This window comes from Cucumis sativus, chromosome 5 (assembly GCF_000004075.3).
Source record: "Cucumis sativus cultivar 9930 chromosome 5, Cucumber_9930_V3, whole genome shotgun sequence".
NCBI classification, from domain to species: Eukaryota; Viridiplantae; Streptophyta; class Magnoliopsida; order Cucurbitales; family Cucurbitaceae; genus Cucumis; species Cucumis sativus.
This window is the reverse complement of record NC_026659.2, coordinates 9,686,281-9,706,817: the sequence shown is the minus strand read 5'-3', so window position 1 is coordinate 9,706,817 and position 20,537 is coordinate 9,686,281. Positions and strand designations below refer to the sequence as shown.

The 20,537-nt window shown below is 35.0% G+C and overlaps 2 protein-coding genes and 1 long non-coding RNA gene across 3 annotated transcripts; 2 read left to right on the top strand and 1 right to left on the bottom strand.

Moving 5' to 3' along the window:
• Positions 1–1,738: 1,738 nt before the first annotated feature.
• On the bottom strand, positions 1,739–6,587 carry LOC101207581 (uracil-DNA glycosylase, mitochondrial). Its single transcript, XM_004140382.3, has 5 exons — positions 5,800–6,587; positions 4,833–4,863; positions 3,997–4,132; positions 2,990–3,073; positions 1,739–2,334 (listed from the first exon to the last, which is right to left on the bottom strand). Exons 1-5 carry the CDS (start codon positions 6,436–6,438, stop codon positions 2,268–2,270), a joined length of 957 nt encoding a protein of 318 aa, XP_004140430.1. The 5' UTR covers positions 6,439–6,587; the 3' UTR covers positions 1,739–2,267.
• A 1,914-nt stretch (positions 6,588–8,501) lies between these two features.
• Positions 8,502–18,687, top strand: LOC116404155. Its single transcript, XR_004217095.1, has 2 exons — positions 8,502–8,792; positions 18,307–18,687. It is a non-coding gene; the product is annotated as an uncharacterized LOC116404155 (long non-coding RNA).
• On the top strand, positions 8,792–11,344 carry LOC101218686 (pentatricopeptide repeat-containing protein At5g38730). Its single transcript, XM_004140417.3, has one exon. It carries the CDS (start codon positions 9,022–9,024, stop codon positions 10,756–10,758), a length of 1,737 nt encoding a protein of 578 aa, XP_004140465.1. The 5' UTR covers positions 8,792–9,021; the 3' UTR covers positions 10,759–11,344.
• Positions 18,688–20,537: the final 1,850 nt, after the last annotated feature.

Genomic DNA, 20,537 nt, shown 5'->3' with positions numbered 1-20,537 from the left:
TTGTTTCATGTACTGTGCTTTAGTACCATTTTTCAAAACAATTGGCTAATAAAGATTTCTCTTCAAAATTCTAAAGGAAATTGGGCAGACTTTTCCTTGTAAATTTCATAACCGCCCCTGCCTAGGGAAAAAATGCACTTCCCAAAACCTCTTGTTGAAAGAAAAAATTAGTTCCAAGTGCACATTCTTCAATAAAATCCAGTCAACAACTTTGAGTCACTTCCTTGAATTTAGATAGATACAACATGCAAATTTTTATTTACAAATTATTTGAAGCAAAGGCTAGGCACTCTAAATATAAATCAAGAAATATGTTAGCAGATTACATATGTAAAAAATTGAGAGGCTTAAATAGAGCATGTGGCAGGTCTTGTGTCTCATGGGTCTTTGGAAACTCATTTCCTACCTAGGGGAATAAGAAGAAGGAAAAAGGTTTGGCTTTAAATGGTCCTTTAATTTACCAACATGACATGTTGAGTTGACACATTTTAAATATGGTAATATTTTTCGTTATATTTTTGTGGTATTTTTTTTTCAATGAGGTGGAATTTTCTATTTTCTTCTCTCTTTTTCTTTTTCTTACCATTTCTCTCCTCCCCTCCTCTCTCCCTCCTCTCTCCCTCCCTGTATCTGACGGAAGCATGTTCCTCCCAAAATTCTGAAAACTGATATTGTTGAAGAAAATGGGCTTTTATTTCTCAACTGATAGAATATATGCAATGAAGGCATCTACAAGGTGAATCATAAATCTTTCGGGCTTGCATTCTTTTATAGACACACTTTCCTTCACACTTTCCTTTGTTTGTGTTAAGTTAGAGTTAGTTCAACATCATCATTCGTACTCATCCGTCTCTATATCATTCATTACATTCCACCCACAATGTAGATAATATATTCAGTTTAGATAAGAAATATTGAGAATATAATTTATACAATTATAGAGACCACAAAAGATAGAAGATAAGGTGTTCTAATTCATTTATCATCAAATAAACCGTAACTTACTCCGTTTATACTTAAACGAGATGGAGGAAAATTTGTACTAAGTAGACATCTAAAAGTTTAAGCAACGAGATAAAAATTATCCAATTACATCTTTTATTGCATAGTGTAATCTCATCGCCTAGACTAAGTTGCATACTTGGAACTAAAATAATAAATTCTTGAGTTATCAGATTGCATAAAATTTCCATGGTGCATGATACATACATAGTTGCATTGATCTTTCTAACATGAAGTTATGATCTCTTATTTATATAGGAGGACCCTAGAGTTCCTGATCCAAAAAGGACCGAGAGATGCTTATTAAAGCCAATTGCAAATTAGATCATGACCCACAAGAAGTGAACCTCTGTGAAAGGAAGTGGATAGCCTTCGCCTTTTTGACTTGATAAGCTGGGCCAATTGGGCCACTCACCCTAATAACTCTCATTCTAATGGTCTTTCCTTTCCTTGTTACTTGCATTTCTTTAAACCTGGTGTGTTTATCATATTTCAATAGCAACAAAGCAAGAGTCACCTAAAGGTCAATGAAATGCAAGAAACATGCCAAGAAACAGAAAAGGAGAGTTATAGGTCCACAATCTAAGAGACCCACCTCGACCAGGCCATCCACTTCCCTTGCACGAAAGTCCATGCTCTAAGACTCTGATAAGTTCAAATCATCATCTCCGAGTCCCTTTTAGACTGGTAAGCCAAGGGTTCAACCCTCTATAAATAAGAGATTATACAACCAAAAAAGGTAAGTTGCTCCCTGGATTATGACTTAAGCATTGGAGGCACATGTGTTTTCTTTTCTTCTTTGTTTTACAAGTCATCTTTCTTTCTTCAAAATTACAACTTTACTATTGAAAGCACAAGAAGGGCAGTTAATGTTCTACCCATATCCTTCCATCCACACTCGACAGGGACTAATATGAATCTTCCCACTTCCCATGATAGGATTGAGAGAACCGCCAAAAGTTAGGTACAACAAAACATCTAGCCTGATTTATGAAAACCACTGGTCACCATATGAAAGACTAACTTCTAATTTTACCCTATTTTATAAAAAGAACGGTTCTGCTGCTGCTTTGGAATAAAAATCAAACAGCAGGAATAAACACTATAATACAAAAAGATAAAGGATGGGCATCTCGACATTTAAACAACGGTGAAGCGACAAGTGAAAATTCAACAAAAAGTCATCAAGCAAGCAGGTCTGAGCATGACTGGGGATCTTAAAGTGTATCCACAAAAAATGAACTTCAATGGTTCACATGTTTGGATCAAAGTTGCCAATCTATGGAAGCAGTACCCATTTCCTTGAGTAGTATGTTTGTTCGAGAAAAATGCCTGTCGAAAATCCAAAGTTGGCAGTAAACAAACTAAAATTCCAAGGGAAATGAAAAAACACCCATCTAAACAGCTTCATACTAGTGAATCACATAAACATATAATCTCTTAACGATTTATAAACTTCAACAGCCTCACAAAATTGTCTATGTTCTGAGAGATGGACCACAGAACTTAAGGGAAGAGCCAAAAAGGTAAGTGGGAGTTTGGTATGATTCTCGAGAGTAAATACTTTTAAGTGACATTATATCTAAACTATGTTCCAAAAGTGCTTTTATGTATTTTGAGAACTCTCAATCATTTTTTACTATGAATCAAAACCACATAAAAAGTTTGGAAATGTTTGTTTGGGGCAGGCTAAATATTTTTTTCACAATCAGAAAAATCATACCAAATTCATGCTCCAGCCATTATCACTTGTAAAATCGAGCAAAGCGCTCCAACATAGTAAGTTTAACTTAGAGAAAAGGCAGAAAACCAAGTGATATACACAAAATACCAAGCCATGCACTGGCAATAAAATGTTGTTATTGGGAGAACTACACTGAAGGGAAATGATAAAATACAATGGCTGGAGGTAGAGCAAATCCTAGTTAATATTTTAAGAAAAGGAAGGTTCAAAAAGTGTATGAAGGAATTAAACGATGAAACTAACCTGCAACCAAAGAAGCCTCTGTTAGCAGACAAACCAGAAGGATGCGCTGCTTTGAGAATGTGATGCTTTTTCTCATCAATTAACCTGTTCACTTCAGACATTAGATTCTAAGTGATGTAGGGTGTTATTGCCCCCCAAAGAAGAGAAATTAAATCTCTTTGTGCTCTTGTAAGTTTTATCAAGACAATAGAACGTTAGATCGCTAAAGTAGATGAAAATTGCACTACGTTGATTTTAAAACGCAGCAAAACCATTTTTTCCCCAAATTGTTTCATGTACTTCACAGGAAAAGTTCCTATACTTGAAAGATTAAAGCTTGCATAACAACATTGGTAGCAAACGACTACACTATAGTAAAGTGTTTACAAAACATCCCCTCATGTGTGGGCGTGCGTTTTACATTCAAAGGAGGCTTTTAATTTGTGAACTATTAATATGAAATGCAATTGAGAAAGGAGAATATTACCAATGACATATTTATTGTAATTCTTAATATAAGCTTGTCAAAGTTGAGTCTTAGAAATAAAATCAACAGTTTTTTTAAGTACACAATTTTTGGGAAATGGTCTTTGAGAGAGGCCTCCTAGCCTCTCAAAGTACTTCAATCATGTAGGTTTTGAAGACCAAAATGTTATTTTGTTGTTTACTTCAAAATAATATTCAAAAGCTTCCTGACATTCCTAAAAAGTTATTATTGAGGCTTACGATAAAATTAACAAACAATGAAATAAATCCAAAATATTAATCAATCACGTTAATCTAAGTGTCAACAATTAGACTTGTATAAACTGAGTTACACTAATTATCTAATATCTCATCCCATTTTATCTATCAAATACTTCAAGTCTTCAAGTGAAAGCCCTCAGTCTTCATTTTCTTTTCCCATTAAGAAAAATCTAAAGGTTGCAGTTTATATTTTAATCTTGATTTTGTTATTATTTTCGTTCTTTCCAGAGTCGTGCACTCCCTGTTAGGAACTTAGAACTAATATCATACAACAAAAGTACCTCAATTTCGCTTGAGCGGAGTTTCCCCAAAGTAGAAAGATAATCCCTTCCTTCTTTTGTGATATTGTCTTGATGACAGCATCAGTAAATTGTTCCCATCCTCTCTTAGCGTGAGAGTTCGCTTGATGCTTTCGAACTAAATAGGTAAAACCAAAATTTTAATCGATAACTAAATGCAGGAAGCATGTATCCTTACGTCAGAATAGAACAATATAGAACTCTTATTAAAGTTTGATGGACAAAAGGCAACTTTAAGGAAACCCTAAATTTGATAGAAATGTGACAGAAGAAGAAACTCCACCCTTTAAAGTATTTTCACCCTTTAAACTCCACCCTTTAAAGTATCCAAAGTCTAGGTTTCTGTTTTTTCGGTTTGGTTATGGCAACTTGGACAGGGCACTTTGGCCTTCTTTGGGTCTGATGTTTCTTTTAAGGTTATTTTGAGGACTGGCGCATTTGTTAGTTTGTTCCTCAAACAATTTTGCTTTAGTTGTAGCTAATTTCTCTTTTGGCTTTGAAGATATGGCTATCTATGCCGGCCTTGTTGCTCTTCATCACAGTTTGGTGGTGTTTGAAGAGTTTCTGGTTCGATGTCCTAGATGTTGCTGATGGCATTAAAGTTCGCTATCATTCTTTGGGGCTGAAAATTTAAACTGTTATGTAGCTATTACAAAGCTTTTAAGATGGTCAAGAGTTACTCATGGTGAAATACTTGCTCAAAAACAATCACAAAGAGCAAAACAAAGCATTTTGATCATACCTTCACCATAAGTTTACTTGTTTAAAAAATAAAAGTAGACTGAGAAAAGAAGGAGTAAAACCTGGGAGGAAATTACCTGAGAGAACAGCATTAAGCAACAAGACTCCCTACAATGTATATAAGAATCATTTTAGAGCAAAAAAAAAATGAAAAAGACGCCAGATAGGACTTCAAATACATCCTAACAAAATAGCCTTTCAGAAACCAACTAATCATGCATTTTTCCATGCAGAAAAATCTCCCAAATCGATCAACTTATCCTACGAATCCACTCAAGTCCACGTTCATAAGAGTAATGTCATGACAAACCTCACTTAGAATGCTTCAACAAGAACTAATAATTGTATGATACGATATCTCAACTTAGAGAAGTCACCTAGTAAGAACCCAAATTCTCGACATATTAACAAATTTTTACATAATAACAATTCAGAAGTGAAGTTTTTAATCAAATAAAAGGCGAAATGTCAAAAATACTTCCTCATTCCCTAAGCAATCACCAAAATCACATCCTTGTGATGGGAACCACATCCATTGTATAATCCATTTTTTTATATGTAAAATCAACAACTTTTGATGAGAAAAAAATTAAAGAATGCATGCGCAAACAAAAAGGCAAGTCCACTAAAAAGAAAAACTCCTTTACAAGAAGGGACTCCAATTATACGAAATCACACCTATAGAACAATTATAAAAAATCTTCAAAATCGAAGTCTAAAGAGAAACATAAAAGCAAACAACGGACCATAACTTCTTGGGATCCCCTCTCCACCCCCTTAAACATGTTACACTCACCCCATAAGACCCACAAGACTGCACAAACCCTGCAAGCCATAAGAGAAAAAAACGGGCTTCCTCACCCAAAAGGCGAATTGAGGACCATGGATTGTACAGTTCATGTGTGTCCCAAACCTATTTTCACATAACTTTCATCTAATGATAAATAAGCAAGAAAAATCACAACACCGATATATTAGAGAAGTAGATACATTTAAGTAAGCATAACTAAGTCTACAGAACAAAGAGATGAAAGACAACAGCACCTGAACGGCCCATTTCCCGAGATTTCCATGGGATGGGATGGAACAACCAAGATCATCCCTCAGTTCCTTGAATATGTTGAGAAGACTAGATGGGATTTTAACTCCCTCAGGAACAGAAAATGAAAGACCCATAGCTTGACCAGGCCCATGATAAGGATCTTGGCCAAGAATAACAACTTTGACCCTATCAAAAGGGGTAGAATTCAGAGCATTAAAGATCAAAGAAGGAGGAGGATAAATAGGGACACCACTACTACAAATTTCAGTCTGTACAAATTTGCAAAGATTAAGAGCATAGGGCTTCTGGAACTCTCCAGGAAGAGCTTCAAACCATGTCTCCTCCACCAAAAGCTCCTCCAACTTCACACATCCATTCTCCCATTTAGAAACCCTATCTGAGCAAGTTTTGAGATTGCGCTTGGATCTGGCGATCCATTTGTTGGTTTCCATGCGGGATATCTGGGAGGCAGAAATGTCAGCGGAAGAGGAAGCCAATGTGAGGTCTGAATCGCATTTGTCGTCGTTGGTTGCTAAGGTTTTCAACGTCTGTGAGGTTTTTAAGCGTTTGGAAAGCGCTGGCTGGAAGATGTCGATTAGGGTTCTGGTTTTGGATGAGAGTGAAGCGGAGGAAGAAGCCATTGTAGGTGTGGAGAGGAGTGTGGTTCAATGGCGGGAAGCAAGGTAAAATCCCGCTATAAACCTTTCATCTCTCCAAAGATGGTTTGAAATTGATGGTATGAGACTTGCCTCCTTATGTCTCCTCATGTCCTTTGTTACGGTCAATGACTCCATGGGTTTTAATTTTTATTTTCGGTGAATGACTCCATGTCCTTTGTAGGGAATGGTGTAGCCTTTTCAAATGACTACTCTTTCAACAGTTCTTAAATTAATGTAAACAAAATTGGACTCAATACAAAATTCTAACAAATTTAATTTCTAAAATACAAAACATACATCATTTAAGTAAAATAAAAAAATATTACATTATTATTACTATCGTTAAAATTATGTTACTATTGTTATCGTTAAAATCATTTGATACTCAATATATTGAAGAAGAAGGTATTCCAAAATGAAACTGAAAAAATAGGGAGGATTAAAAGTGATTTTATGCTAATGTTTTAATGTTTAATGTATTTCGTAAGATAGAATGCATTAAAAAAAATAACCATGTAATCAAGGTTAAATTCTTGAATTACAACAAAACTTTCCTTTTTATAAAAAACATGCTACTTTCATTTTAAAAAATATACATGTTTTTAAAAACAAGATTGTATTCATTAAAGAAAATCAACTTGAGATAATTTTTTAATCTATTGTTAATGTTTAAAATCAAATTAAAATTTATTTTTTCAAATATGATCATACATATATTTATTAAAACACTTGTTTTATAATTTATTCTATGAAGGAAATAAAAATGAATAACTTAGTGTGTAGTTATCTAATATCTCATATTATACCAAATGGAGTGTCATGTCTCGCTCTAATTCACTCTATGTGTTGGAATGGCGACGCGGTTGCCTAGATATCCTAAGCGAGATTCTTCGTGAAGCATTGTGTCGAACACCTAGTAAGTGGACTTAAAGGACAATTGCAAAGAAACTTAACGTGGAATATAAACTTTGATGAATTTCGAGAATTTCATTGATAACTTCGAATATAGGTACGTCCAATACTTTTACAACATTCATAACAAAATTAGTAAACAAGACTTGGACTCCCCTCGCCTAGCCACTATATGCTATGCGAGTAGACATTGGCCACTACCAAAATGATGTGATTTAGGAGGCACAATAGACTATCAAGACTGCAAGTTCAACGTTGGAAGTCCTTCGCTACCTGGGGTGGGGGTAAAACAAAAACTAATCAAATCGAAAATTCTTTGTCGCAACATGATCAATTTCTCAACCAAACATTATAGCAAAATGATAAATCAACTATCACATTTTAGAAGAAACGTTTGTTCAAAACATTCATCATCTTTGTTTATTCAACATTGTATGAATCGCACAGATCACTCCCTTTATTATTTGTCATAATGTTTATTACATCATATGCTTTTCACATACTAAATGTTTTATCTTACATATTCATTTTGCACATTCAAGTTCGTCTTGGTATTCTTTTTTCGACTCAAGCATTTACAACATTCTTTTGCCAAGTTACGACTATGTGAAGAATCTCAATGCACTAGTGCATACCATCAACTTCCTTACGCATAATACATCTTTCAATGTCAAATCACACAACAAGCAAATGACATCTCATACTAGATCACACAACAAGTTTTAGGGGTGTTCGAAAAACCCAGTAACCTGACCAACCGGGACGACCCAACCCGATTGGGTTAGATATTTTTTTTATAAAAAAATGGATCGAATTATCGAGTTTAGGTGATCTTAGGGATTGGAGCCTAAGAGATTCCAATTAAACCAATCGGACACACTTAGTTGATGGTTTATCTGAATCGTGGAAATAAGAGATTGGGGCCTAAGTGTGTCTGATTGGTTGATGGCAAGTGTGTTTGTAAAGTTTTTGAAAGGGTTTTATGAAACCACTACAAAAGTAAGTGGATTACATGAGAGCGCTATTAGAGAATAATCATAAAGTTATTAGATGGTGATCAGATTTAGAAAAACGTACTCTAATATTATATATATATATATATATTTAAACCTCCAATAAACCCCTCCCTCTCGTTCATCCGCCTTCGAACTTGAGTCGATATTTCACTGCTAAGCCTACAATGCAACAATGAAGAAAGAAGTTTCGTATCATCATCTTTAATTTTAGGGTTCGGAAATGGATCATCAAATTCTTTCATTCCCACTTACATTAGCCACAAACGTTTCAGAAATTTATGTTCAATTTTGTATCGTCGTTCCTAGAAGTGGAGAAATTTGCAGTTCAATAGCGCAGTTTGTTTCGGAGTTTCCATAATCCATTACCTACCTCTGCTCCATAAATTCCTGCAAGATTCAGATAATAAGGTGTGCTCATTTCGATTCTTAGGAAGTTTGATCTTCTGCATTTGTTTCAAATTCAATACACCAATTTTTGAAATCTGTTTGATTAAATTTGTGGGTTTGCTGGTAATCTACGCATTTATGTTCTTAGTCTTTTGATTCTATATGGATTATTAATTTCCCTATCCAAAGAACCAAACGACGTAATACAAAACCTCAAAGCCTCAGAGTTTGTGAAAAGAAGGCTTAGGAGATGAATCTACTTGTCCAAAGTATGTTTGCCGTTGTGGTAAAAGGTCATTGGAATCACCTCTTGAAGCCTAAGATTAGTTCTAGCTTAACATCCAAATCCATCCACCAGATTCTCCTTCGGCTCTCGTTTTACTGTTCAGGTCCTTCACTTTCCTGGGCGTTTTTCAAGTGGGTTGAGTTGATTCCTGATTATAAGCATTCTTTGCAATCCTCATGGGCCATGATTTTTATCCTTACAGAGCACAAACATTTCAAAACTGCACAGGGTTTGCTTGAAAAGATTGCACATAAGGATTTCATATCCTCCCCATTGGTTTTAAATGCTTTGGTGACCAGCTATGATAATCCTGATGTGAATGCACATATTTTGAGCTGGCTTATGATAATATATGTGAATTGTAAGATGCCCCAGGATGCTATTCAGGTTCTTGAATATATGAGGCTTCATGGGTTTAAGCCTAATTTGCATGCCTGTACTGTGCTATTAAATTCCTTGGCGAAGGACAGGTTAACTGATACGGTATGGAAGAGTTATAAGAAAATGATTCGAGTTGGAGTTGTTCCTAATATTCATATATACAATGTGCTAATTCATGCTTGTTGCAAATCTGGGGATGTTGAGAAGGCTGAACAACTAGTCTGTGAAATGGAATTGAAGTCTGTTTTCCCTGATCTTTACACATATAACACATTGATATCTTTGTATTCTAGAAAGAGTCTGCATTATGAAGCTTTGTGTGTTCAAGATAGAATGGAAAGGGCAGGAGTCAGCCCTGACATTGTAACCTATAATTCCCTTATATATGGGTTTTGTAAAGAGGGCAAAATGAGAGAGGCTGTAAAGCTATTCCGTGAAATTAAGGACGTTTCTCCTAACCATGTTACGTATACCACATTAATTGATGGATATTGTAGAGTGAATGACTTTGAAGAAGCACTGAGATTATGTAAGGTGATGGAAGCTAAAGGTTTGCACCTGGGAGTTGCGACTTATAATTCAGTTCTTCGAAAATTATGCGAGGAAGGCAGGATAAGGGATGCAAATAAACTCTTGAATGAGATGGGTGAGAGGAAAGTTGAACCCGACAATGTCACTTGTAATACATTAATAAATGCTTACTGCAAAATTGGAGATATGAAGTCTGCATTGAAAGTGAAGAGCAAAATGTTGGATGCTGGACTGCAGCTCGACAGCTTTACGTATAAGGCCCTGATTCATGGATTTTGTTGGGTGAGAGATATGGAAAGTGCCAAAGAACTTTTATTTTGCATGCTCGATGTAGGATTAAGTCCTGGTTATTGTACATATTCATGGCTAGTTGATGGCTACTGTGAACTAGGAAATGAAGGAGCTATCATAAGTCTATTGGATGAGTTTTTGACAAAAGGTTATTGTGTGGATTTATCAGTTTGTAGGGCACTAATAAGAAGGCTGTGTCACCAAGAAAGGGTTGGTTTTGCTGAAAAAATATACAGCACCATGCATCTTAGGGGTGTATCAGGAGACAGTGTGATATACACAAGCCTGGCATATGCTTATTGGAAGGATGGAAAGTCAAATCTTGTCTCGGAGATGCTATCCGAAATGACTAAAAGAAGTTTATTGATAAACCTCAAACTATATAGGTGTTTCAATGCTTCTTATGGACCTCACAACAGTATTTTGCATCTCTTTTGGGATCATGTCGCAGAGAGAGGCTTATTATCGAAGAGCATCACCAAGGAAATACAAAAATAAATTTGCGAACTTTTTGGTAAAAAACCTCAGCTTTGATTGCTTGTTAATTATACATGCATTGGTCAATCACAGATTCACAGCAACATGTACCTGAAGAAATCCTTGGACGATAATTGGTTTATCATCGCAAGCAATTAACATTATGTTGTATGGTCATACAATTACAAATGCATGACTCCTGCCTTTGATTGGATCTGTGCATTTTAACTCAGGCTGCAAAGGCACATCGGCAACAGGATAATGAAACAATACTCCTAATATGCCAGTACAATTAGGATAATGAAACAATACTCCAAATAGGCTAATACAATTGATCGTTGAGATATCCTCCTGCAGAGAATTCTGCGCTAATTTGTAAATGAGAAAGGGACATGGCTTATTGCTTTAGCAGTTACGAATCCTTGCAGAATGTCGAGAGGCTATTACGCCATTGGATTGAATGTGCCGACATTTCTTGTTTTTCATTATCGAAAGGGTATATGATTTTACTAGTTCCGTTTTATCTCATGTGAACTTAGGATACTGAACTTGTTTTAAAAATTCAGTGTTATCTATTAATAAATGCTTAGATCAATTTGTATCTTAAGTAATTTGTGCATCAATGTATGTTAAATTAGGTTTTCTTTTTCAAATATTAATTTATTATTGGGCAAAATACACTTTTGGGGTCCCCATAGAATTATGGTTTATTTGGTCGAACGAGATTTCAAAACAAACAATTTTTTCCCCCACCTAATTGTCAAGGTTCAACAAGAAACCCTTCAACTACCCTCATAGATACAAATAGATAAAGAGACTTAAAGTGATTGTGGATGTGAATGAATCAAGATTTTTAGATTCATTGTGACTTTTGGATTTGACGTTGAAGCATGAAAGGTTGCAACTCTTCATCATAACATGGAGACTTAACTTGGAATTAGTCATTTATGTTTTAAGAAGACTTCTAACTCTATTTCATCATTGGTTCTTGTTGTATAATGATGGCCTCATGATGGATTTGACTTCAACTGGTCTTTCATTGAATTTCAGCATGAGCTTCATTTGAATTGGTTTCAACTTGTAGAGTGTTAATTTCATTAGGAAGGATTTCATATTTCATTCATTGATCATTATGATCGTCATTTACATGCTTATCCTTCTCCACTTTGAGAAGATTTGTGCTCGTCTTAAGGAAAACTTTAAGCTTTTGGTAGTCATTTTCTTCTGCTTGATTCTATGAACAAAAAAAATTTCAACATTAAATCTATCAGATTACACTTAGTTCTAAAACTTTGATCAAGAAGACGTTAATATAAAATTAAAACAAGAATATGACACTCTTTTTTTAGTTTTTGTATAATGGACAGAATTTGACCGGATGAAAAAGAAAATCATGAAACAAAATTCACATTGCAACCATGGAAACACAAATATGATCTAGAGCGAAATGTCACGTCCTGCGAAATGATAATACTTTTTGTTACAAATATCATGCCAAAACGTGCCACAAAACTCTCAAAGCCAAGTCAAGGAGTCAAGCATGCTCGTTTGACAGCCTAACACAACCACGTGATAGCCCACATGTGCCCACAAAGTCAAGAAGGAGCCAAACATGCCCGTTTGACAGCCCAACACAACCATGTGATAGTCCACATGTGCCCACAACACATGCCTATGGCACTGACATGTGCCCACGAAAGGCAGCCCATGAGCCCAGCATGCATGTCGCGACAGATGCCCACTGTCATGGGCACGTGTCGCGACATGCATGCAAGGCTCATGGGCTGCCTTATGTGGGCACATGCCAGTGCCATAGACATGTGTTGTAGGCACATGTGGGCTATCACATGGTCGTGATGGGCTTTCAAACGGGCATACTTGGTGTAGAAATCGTAGCTTTCAAACTTGGGATGGACGATTGTGCGACATGTTCTAACTCGATGAACAAGTCAGTCGATTAAAATCTGAAAGTCACGGACAAAGTCGACGTATGATGTAACCTTCCTTCGCATTCTTGAGAAAATTGTTTATAAAACGTGAGAAAAAAAGAAATACATTGAAATCGACGTTACAATATGCATTGAAGACTGTCAGTTGCAAGGAAAAAGGTTTGCTTGCAAAGAGTGCGACGATGTTTGGGCGGGGATTCAACTATTATGCCTCCCCTATAATACATTTTGAACATTTTCAACTCTGGCAGGCTTGCATATGAAAATGTTGAAACGTCACACCCAAGCTTTATGACTTAAAATGGAAAGAAACTACCTAAACTAGATATAAGACATAAAGATAAGATAAATTAGGGGTATTCAAGCATACGACTATAGGCGAACATGCCCTGGACAAGTATGTCCGTGACAATTCCCCCGCTTAAACAGTTAACGTCCCTGTCGACTGGAAAAGTTGGAATCCTTCGATCTTTTTCTTCCACGCTTCACGGTCTTTGGTACGTCTTGCACTTGTTTCTTTCACAGGGAGGTCCTTCCACTTCGCCATGAATTTGTGTATCCCCTTCGTGGGTCTTCTATTTTTTCTCACTTCCTTAGCAAGGACTTCTTTGGCTTTTGCTAGTCCCTCGTGTCTTGTCACGAGGTGGTGACCTTTGTATCTTCATAATCGAGTCTATTGAGGTCGCAGTTTAACAAGGACCCGATCGCCCACACGAAAGTCCACCACTTTGAGGCTTCCTCTAAACCGGTCTGAACGATGTCTGATTTTCACTTCCACTTCTTGGTAATGGTGCGAGTCTGAGGACTCTTCCTCACATAGGGGGGATAAATAAGGCGCGATGGTACAGGTTGTCTGCCACCAACAATCTCAATCAAGCTTCTACCAGTTGACAAACTCATCACAGTTTTAACACAAAGTTGGTTTACCTTCAACAACTGAATCCCATTCTTATGTACTGACTTATCGGCCTTAGCCAAACTCACGCCATTTTGAGCGACAAAGTTTTTCTGCAAGGATTCCTTCGACGCGTCCCGCATTGGGCCATCAATTGGACAACCTGTATACGAGTCAACATGTACGAAATCACATGATTGTTTCTTTGACTAAGGGCATCAGTTGCTTGATTACTCGCTCCTTTCCTATGTTTTGACCCAAAATCAAGTTCGAGCAGGTCTCTCTGCTCCCTTGCTTGACTCGAAGTTAGATTCGGCTGAGTACCCAAGTGACTGGTAATATTGTTGTTCATCTCTTTCATATAAGATCTCTGGGAATACTGTCTCCCATTCCTCAGACCGTGTACCATGGCAACCGTTTCTTCGTCAAACATTGTATCTCTCCTTTTTGTGGTACTCAGTTTTCGACTCTTAGATGCGATGGGTTGTCCATTCTACATGAGGACATTGCCCAACGCATAATCAAATGCATCGACATGAGCTTCAATAGGTTGGATCACATCCACAAACCCAAGAGTTGACCCTTCCCTTAGGGCTTCCTTCAAGACACGGTTGTCAACACCCAATCGTAATTTTCCATTCTCTTCCTTCCGTAGAAAGACTTGGGCTTCATACGGAGCTTTTGCAGGTCTAATGAATCCTGCACTCAACAATCCCTTCGACTGTATTCGAAGTTCAGTTAACTTCGGCGGCACCACATGACAAGCATTCTTCGTAGAATTCTGACTTGGGCAAACTATCAAGCATCCCTTTGCAATATATCTAGTAATACATGTTTATTCTTCTTAGAGTGCTTCTCATTTAGGAACAACAACCTCTCGACATCTTAGTCTATACTTGTTTTCCTTTCATAATACAAATGTAGGAAGTCCTCTCGCAAGGTTGAGAAAACTCTTCCTTACATGTGTCAACCATATCTTTGCTACTCACCCTCTCGAATGGTTGGCGACATACACTGACCAAGTGTGGAATGTAGCTCAGCTAACACACTAAGCAGTAGTGATACATACTACTTAATGAAAGCACATCATAGACCTAACTACAAGTAACATAAAGACAGATGAACAGTAGAGACATGAATAGACTGAAAAAGTGTATAAATATACCATGTATTTGAGAATGAAGGTCTTTGGCCGTTATACAATATAACTGAATACAATGTAAATAAATAATAAAAGGGTAAAAGGAAGAAAATGAAATACAAGTTAGGGGGACGAGAAATGACTCTTCTCCTCTCAAACTCTAAGCTTACGTGTTACAATATGATTAGAAAAGATGAAGAAGGGATGTACACTCGGTGGTTAGACTAATCCTTACCGCCGACCCTCTAGGTTATGGTTCATGTAGGCTCCAAATTAGCTCATGCAGACCCTTTTTTATGGTCCATTCAGACCTATCGCCCATACAGGCGTTGTCTCTCTTGGTGAGGATGAAGCAATTTTATAGGACTTTTATAGGCAACTTCGGGCGCAAATTTCTATTCCTTTGATTTTGTCAACGTCGCTTTCAATCCTATGAAGCCACATCACTCCAACTACCAATCTTATTTTTTAGTGAGTCTTTCTCGCGTGATGGACGTGGTTCCTTACCCGAAGGTGTCATTCACCAGGAAAGTTTCCATCACGTGGCTTGTGTGCAAAGTGTTTTGCTCATTTCTTCCCGTCTACTTATCTTGCACTAAAACATGACAATCGTGTAAAACAGACATGATACTTACCTAAGATATATTTTTAAATACTTGTGTATTTACAACATAAGTTATGCGCTCTACTCATATTCTTATGTGTTTTGACCTCATTATTCTAATAGAAAGGGCTATAAAAATGAATTTTTATGTACATTTTCAACATTCTAAAGGGATTAAAATCCTGGTCAGCGAAATATTTTACAGAGACCTTAGATCAATTTAACTAGAAACTTAAAATACCATACATTGTAAAACAATTACAGAAACAAATTTTCTTATAATTTAAACTAAGGTTAAGCATACTTAAACAAATTATAGATTAGAGAATTACATAATAGAGTAACTTACTCTTGTTGACGTCTCTGAATCTACAAATCACCGAATTGGGGACACCACCCATCAGAGACCTTCCTATCCTCTAGGATGGAATTGGTTTGTGGGAACCAATTGGAATGAGAAAATGTTTTTGAGAGAATCTCTAAGAGGATTCATAGAGAGACAAAAACTTAGGTAGAAATACATGTTTTCTTCTGTGTATTTATATTTCCTTCTTCTTGAGAGAGTATGAGAGAATCATGAGATTCTATTAAATTAAAAAATATTGAATTAATAGAAATATCAAATGAATTAATAAATAAATCATATTTAATTAACATTTCATTTAAATCATATGTAATTAATAGTTAAGGAATATATCTCACATACCTTATATTTTTAATTAATTTAAGTCAATAAAATTAAACTAAATTATTAATTAATTTTTCAATTAATTAATTACTAAATTAAATATCTTATATTTAATTTAATTCAAATTTGAATCATATTCAAATATAAATTTCTACCATAACTAGTAATTTAGTTATAATTTTAATATGAATCTAATTCACATTAAATTAATATTTGAACTCATTCAAATATTTTATCTCTCATAAATTAATTTTGAGAGATAAAAATTTAATTAAAATATAAATTTTTTATTATAATGTGTCACCCTACATTCTTCTAACTTCCAAAGTGAATTGGAATATTTTAAATTTCAATCAATATAAATAAATCTCATTAGCCTTTACAAGTTAGAAAGGAGACTTAATGGTCCTACATATTAGAAGCTACGATGATAAGAAATTAATTGGTTAAACTCATTAACCACATTAATCAATATTCGTTAACTGTGTGTACACTCCACCAAAGACTTACAGCTGAACTCTTCTCACTGTAGATATATTTCTGTGTCCACAAATATAGATTAATAACAACAAGTTAATCCTTATAAGTGTTCGTAACACCAGCTAGGGTCAAATGACCATTTTATCCCTGAATAACTTCTAGTCCTTAAATATCAGTGCTTTAATGAACAACCTGTTTATGGTCTAACTAATAAATAGAACCCCTCTCATGCCGGAGAGAAGGTAGAGCCCTTTGTTCAAGTCTCGAAGACACCATTTAAGGGAACACTCATCTACTTACCCTAAAGTCGGGAAAGAGTGAATTTCATCTTGTGTAATTATGTTTTTAATTCACCACTCGATATTGTCCCCAAAATGATAAGCACATTGACTTGAAAAATTTTGGACAACACTGCGATAATAATGTTTGTCTTTATGGACAACATTGCAATAGTAGCGTTTGTCGTTCATGAAGTGTTCGTCTTTATGAACGACAAATCACTATTATTCTTTGGTGGTGGGGATTTGAAGTTTGTTAATTCATTCTAATTATTTTTACATAAATCAATTAAGAACGCAATGCTAAGCAGAATGCAATAGCCAGTAAATACACAAAGTGATAGAGCAAATGAACACAGAGATATATATTGGTTCCACCAATTTGGTCTGCATCCACTTTGAGAACCAACTTGGAGAGATTTTATTAAGAGTAATCAAGTTACGAAGTGCAAAATTTCAACAAAGAATCAACAATCTGTAATTCAAGTTGAACTCGACTATGACGTCAGTCAAACACCACCTTTGTTCTGAGAGAACTGTGCACATTGTGAAGCCTCTGAAAATCGAGCCGAAAATCATCGGAAACTACCTCCTCTAACTAAAGACCCACGTGTCGAGCACGCACTACACATCAGTAAAGAACCCACAGCCAAAAGACTTAAAACCACTGTCATAGAATTTTCGGCGTTGATGCTCACCTCAATCGGAGATTACCCACATTGGGTACACTAATCGAAATAGAAGAAACCCAATGTTTCTCACTAGAATGGCAGGGAAACCTCTACTCCCTCTCTAAGTGTGTTTTACGGCTCCTCTCTCAATTCCCTCCCTTTTCTTTTCACAATTAATCAACATAAAGGAAGAAAATACAAATATTTTAAAAAATGCCACTAAAGCAAATTTACAACTCTACCCCAACGAAATTCATTTAAAATATTCCATGAGACCTATTGTATACATGTGGTAACTCCATAGTGAAGCTACGGCTGACGAACCTATTGTAAACTATGGACCATCAGGAATGGTACATTATTATGCCTTAAAAAGGAGGGTTAACTACCCATCGTCTGTTCCGTCTTCGGTTGAAAGGGTAAATACTGCCCGTGGCTATGAAGGACTATCTTCAGAAAGTTATGCAAATGTTCAAGTTTCATGTTATGATTATTGATTAATAAAAGTATTCAAGCTTCGATTTTATAATTAAATGTTTATGAAAACTTGTTTTATAAAATAGTTGCTCACTAAGTCTTATGACTTACTCTTTCAAAATGTTTTCCCACTTTCTAGGTACCAATCGTGGATCTTTGCATGCTGAACATACTGCTGTCAGACCAACTTAGCTTTCATTATACAAGGACTTTGTTTTATTTTAAAATAATATTATAATTGTTCTAATATTCATAACTTCATATTTTATTCAATTTCCATAATATTTTTTTATAAAGATTTCAAATGGTTCACACTACGGTTTTAAGTATTTTAAGTTAAAAGACTTTCGTTGTTGATTGTTCCTTGTTTACTTGTCATGTGTCAGTTGAGATTGCTCCAGAGGTGAACGACTTCGGGTGACATCATGTCACGTCTCGGGATGGGCAACCAGGTGCTCGAGACAGGGTGTGACATCCACTCTAGACTCATTTGAACGACTTCAATCCTTACCCATGTTTATGCATCGAGAGATCCTTTTTCGATGCTTTTTCGTTTATCTCTCAACAATTTTGTGTGTTGAAAGATATTCCCTTTCTTGTAGTGTTTATAGCTTGGAAAAGTGGTTCATTATGTTGGACTTAGGACATGTTTGTAGCTTTTGTGGTTGTGGGGGGGGGATATGAGTGTTCTAGTGGTGTTTTTACACTACAAATTATGTACACTATGAAAGCATCACTCTCTATGTTTAAATAAAGCTTTTTTCTTATGTGTGGGTTTACTCTCGGAAGAATTTTAGTTTGATTGGGAATTCACTTAGGTCACTTTATATGCATTTGTCTTGCTTCTTTGTAGTTTGAAAGAGTGGTTCATTATGTGGAACTTAGGACACGCTTGTCATTTTGTCACCTATTACTATTTTTTTAATTTACCACTTGTTGCTACTTTGTTACTTTGTCACTTTATGTTGCCACTTTGTCTTTTTTGTTTCTACTTTGTCACTTGTTGTGTGTTTCCTATTTCAGGTTATATGTGCGAATTCTTACATATCAGTTTTTGGAGATTGCGAGAAGATTTTGAGATGATTACTTATTTTGGTGTAACACACATTTATCTTATTTTGGGTTAGGGTGTATTTTGGTTAGAAGAATGAAAATCTCTTTTAGTGTAGAACATTTATGAAAAGTTAGAATGACAAACTTTGGCTCAGGGAATATGTGAAATTTGTGAAAACTTAGCAATCATCAAATGTATATATACTACTAATATATTGTTGAATCAAATATTTGTTTTATTTTTTTCAATATAGAAACTTATTTATGTTATATTTGTTCTTCAATTGATTTAACTATCAATTAATTATTATTGTTCGTGTGCATAATTAGGTAATATTGAAAAAAATTGCTTATTTAGCTTTTGCAATTTATATATAAAACAATAAATCACTTATGCCAACGGAAATGACATCAACAAACATATGTTTTTTACCACATTTTGATGAACGGTTATGCCGACAAAAAATGTATTTTCGTCGGAACAAATTATATGCATGCCAACACACATTTTTCGTGTGTAAAAAGGTATTATGCTCATGACATTCAATTGTGTCCGTAAAACTTATATACCGACACAACAATATACATCGGAGAAGAGGTATGTATGCCAGTGAAACTCAATTTCGTCGGCATGAACTTCTCTTTGACACAGATACGACAACGTTCCCTGGGATCCCAATGTCAAGTTGGATTGATTTTAAAGAAAGTCTGAACTAGTGCAACCCATTTACACCTCCCACTAATACAATATATTGCATTAATGATAGTTTGTTGATACTTTCTATATATTACAAAATTTTATATGTTATAAGGAAAATGCCCATTTTTCCCTAAAACATGATGACTAATTTAATTTCCAACCAATATAACAAACAAAAAATCATTCAAAATATGAAGTGTTATTGTTAGCATAAGGAAATTTATGTACATAAATTACCAATAGTATTAAATATGTTTTATATTTGGCTTTAATTATATTAAATTATAAAATATATAAAAAAAATTGGAAATTTTCAATTTTAAATTACTCGCATGTCCTTACAAATTAATTACCAATGCATGCATGCAATATTTGTCTCACGTAAATAAATTAGAATTTTGTTGTGAATTCAAACCATTTATTAATAACATCTTGATTGGCATGACAAATCCCAATTTTATTAATTTTCATTAATAAGATTATATAATTAGATATTATTTACCAATGCATGCACAAATATATTCTTTTTAAAATAGAATATTACAAAGATGGATAGGAGATAACAATGAGATTAATGTAAATGAAAATATACAAAAGCTATAATATTAATGTATATGAAATGTTTTTGCATTAATTCATTGAAATTAACAATGGGATTAAAATATAATCTCGAGTAGTACTGTTCTCTATAAGTATAAAATAACATTTTACCATTCACTTTCTATCCTCAGAAAGTAGCGTTAGAGTTTGATCTCAAGTGCATATTATAGGTAAATCTACATCCTATTTTAAACTAATATTAATTTCTTAATTCTTTTTATTATTCAAATATTTAATTTTAAACTGTCCTCAATACAAAAACTA

Bases quoted from the DNA above. Each gene is read 5' to 3' on its own strand.
- LOC101218686 (XM_004140417.3), top strand. From the start codon at position 9,022: ATGAATCTACTTGTCCAAAGTATGTTTGCCGTTGTGGTAAAAGGTCAT.
- LOC101207581 (XM_004140382.3), bottom strand. From the start codon at position 6,438: ATGGCTTCTTCCTCCGCTTCACTCTCATCCAAAACCAGAACCCTAATC. The intron at 4,864-5,799 runs GTGCTGTTGTCT...TATACATTGTAG, and splicing joins TCGGGAAATGGGCCGTTCAG to GGAGTCTTGTTGCTTAATGC. The intron at 4,133-4,832 runs GTAATTTCCTCC...TTACCTATTTAG, and splicing joins GCTTAATGCTGTTCTCTCAG to TTCGAAAGCATCAAGCGAAC.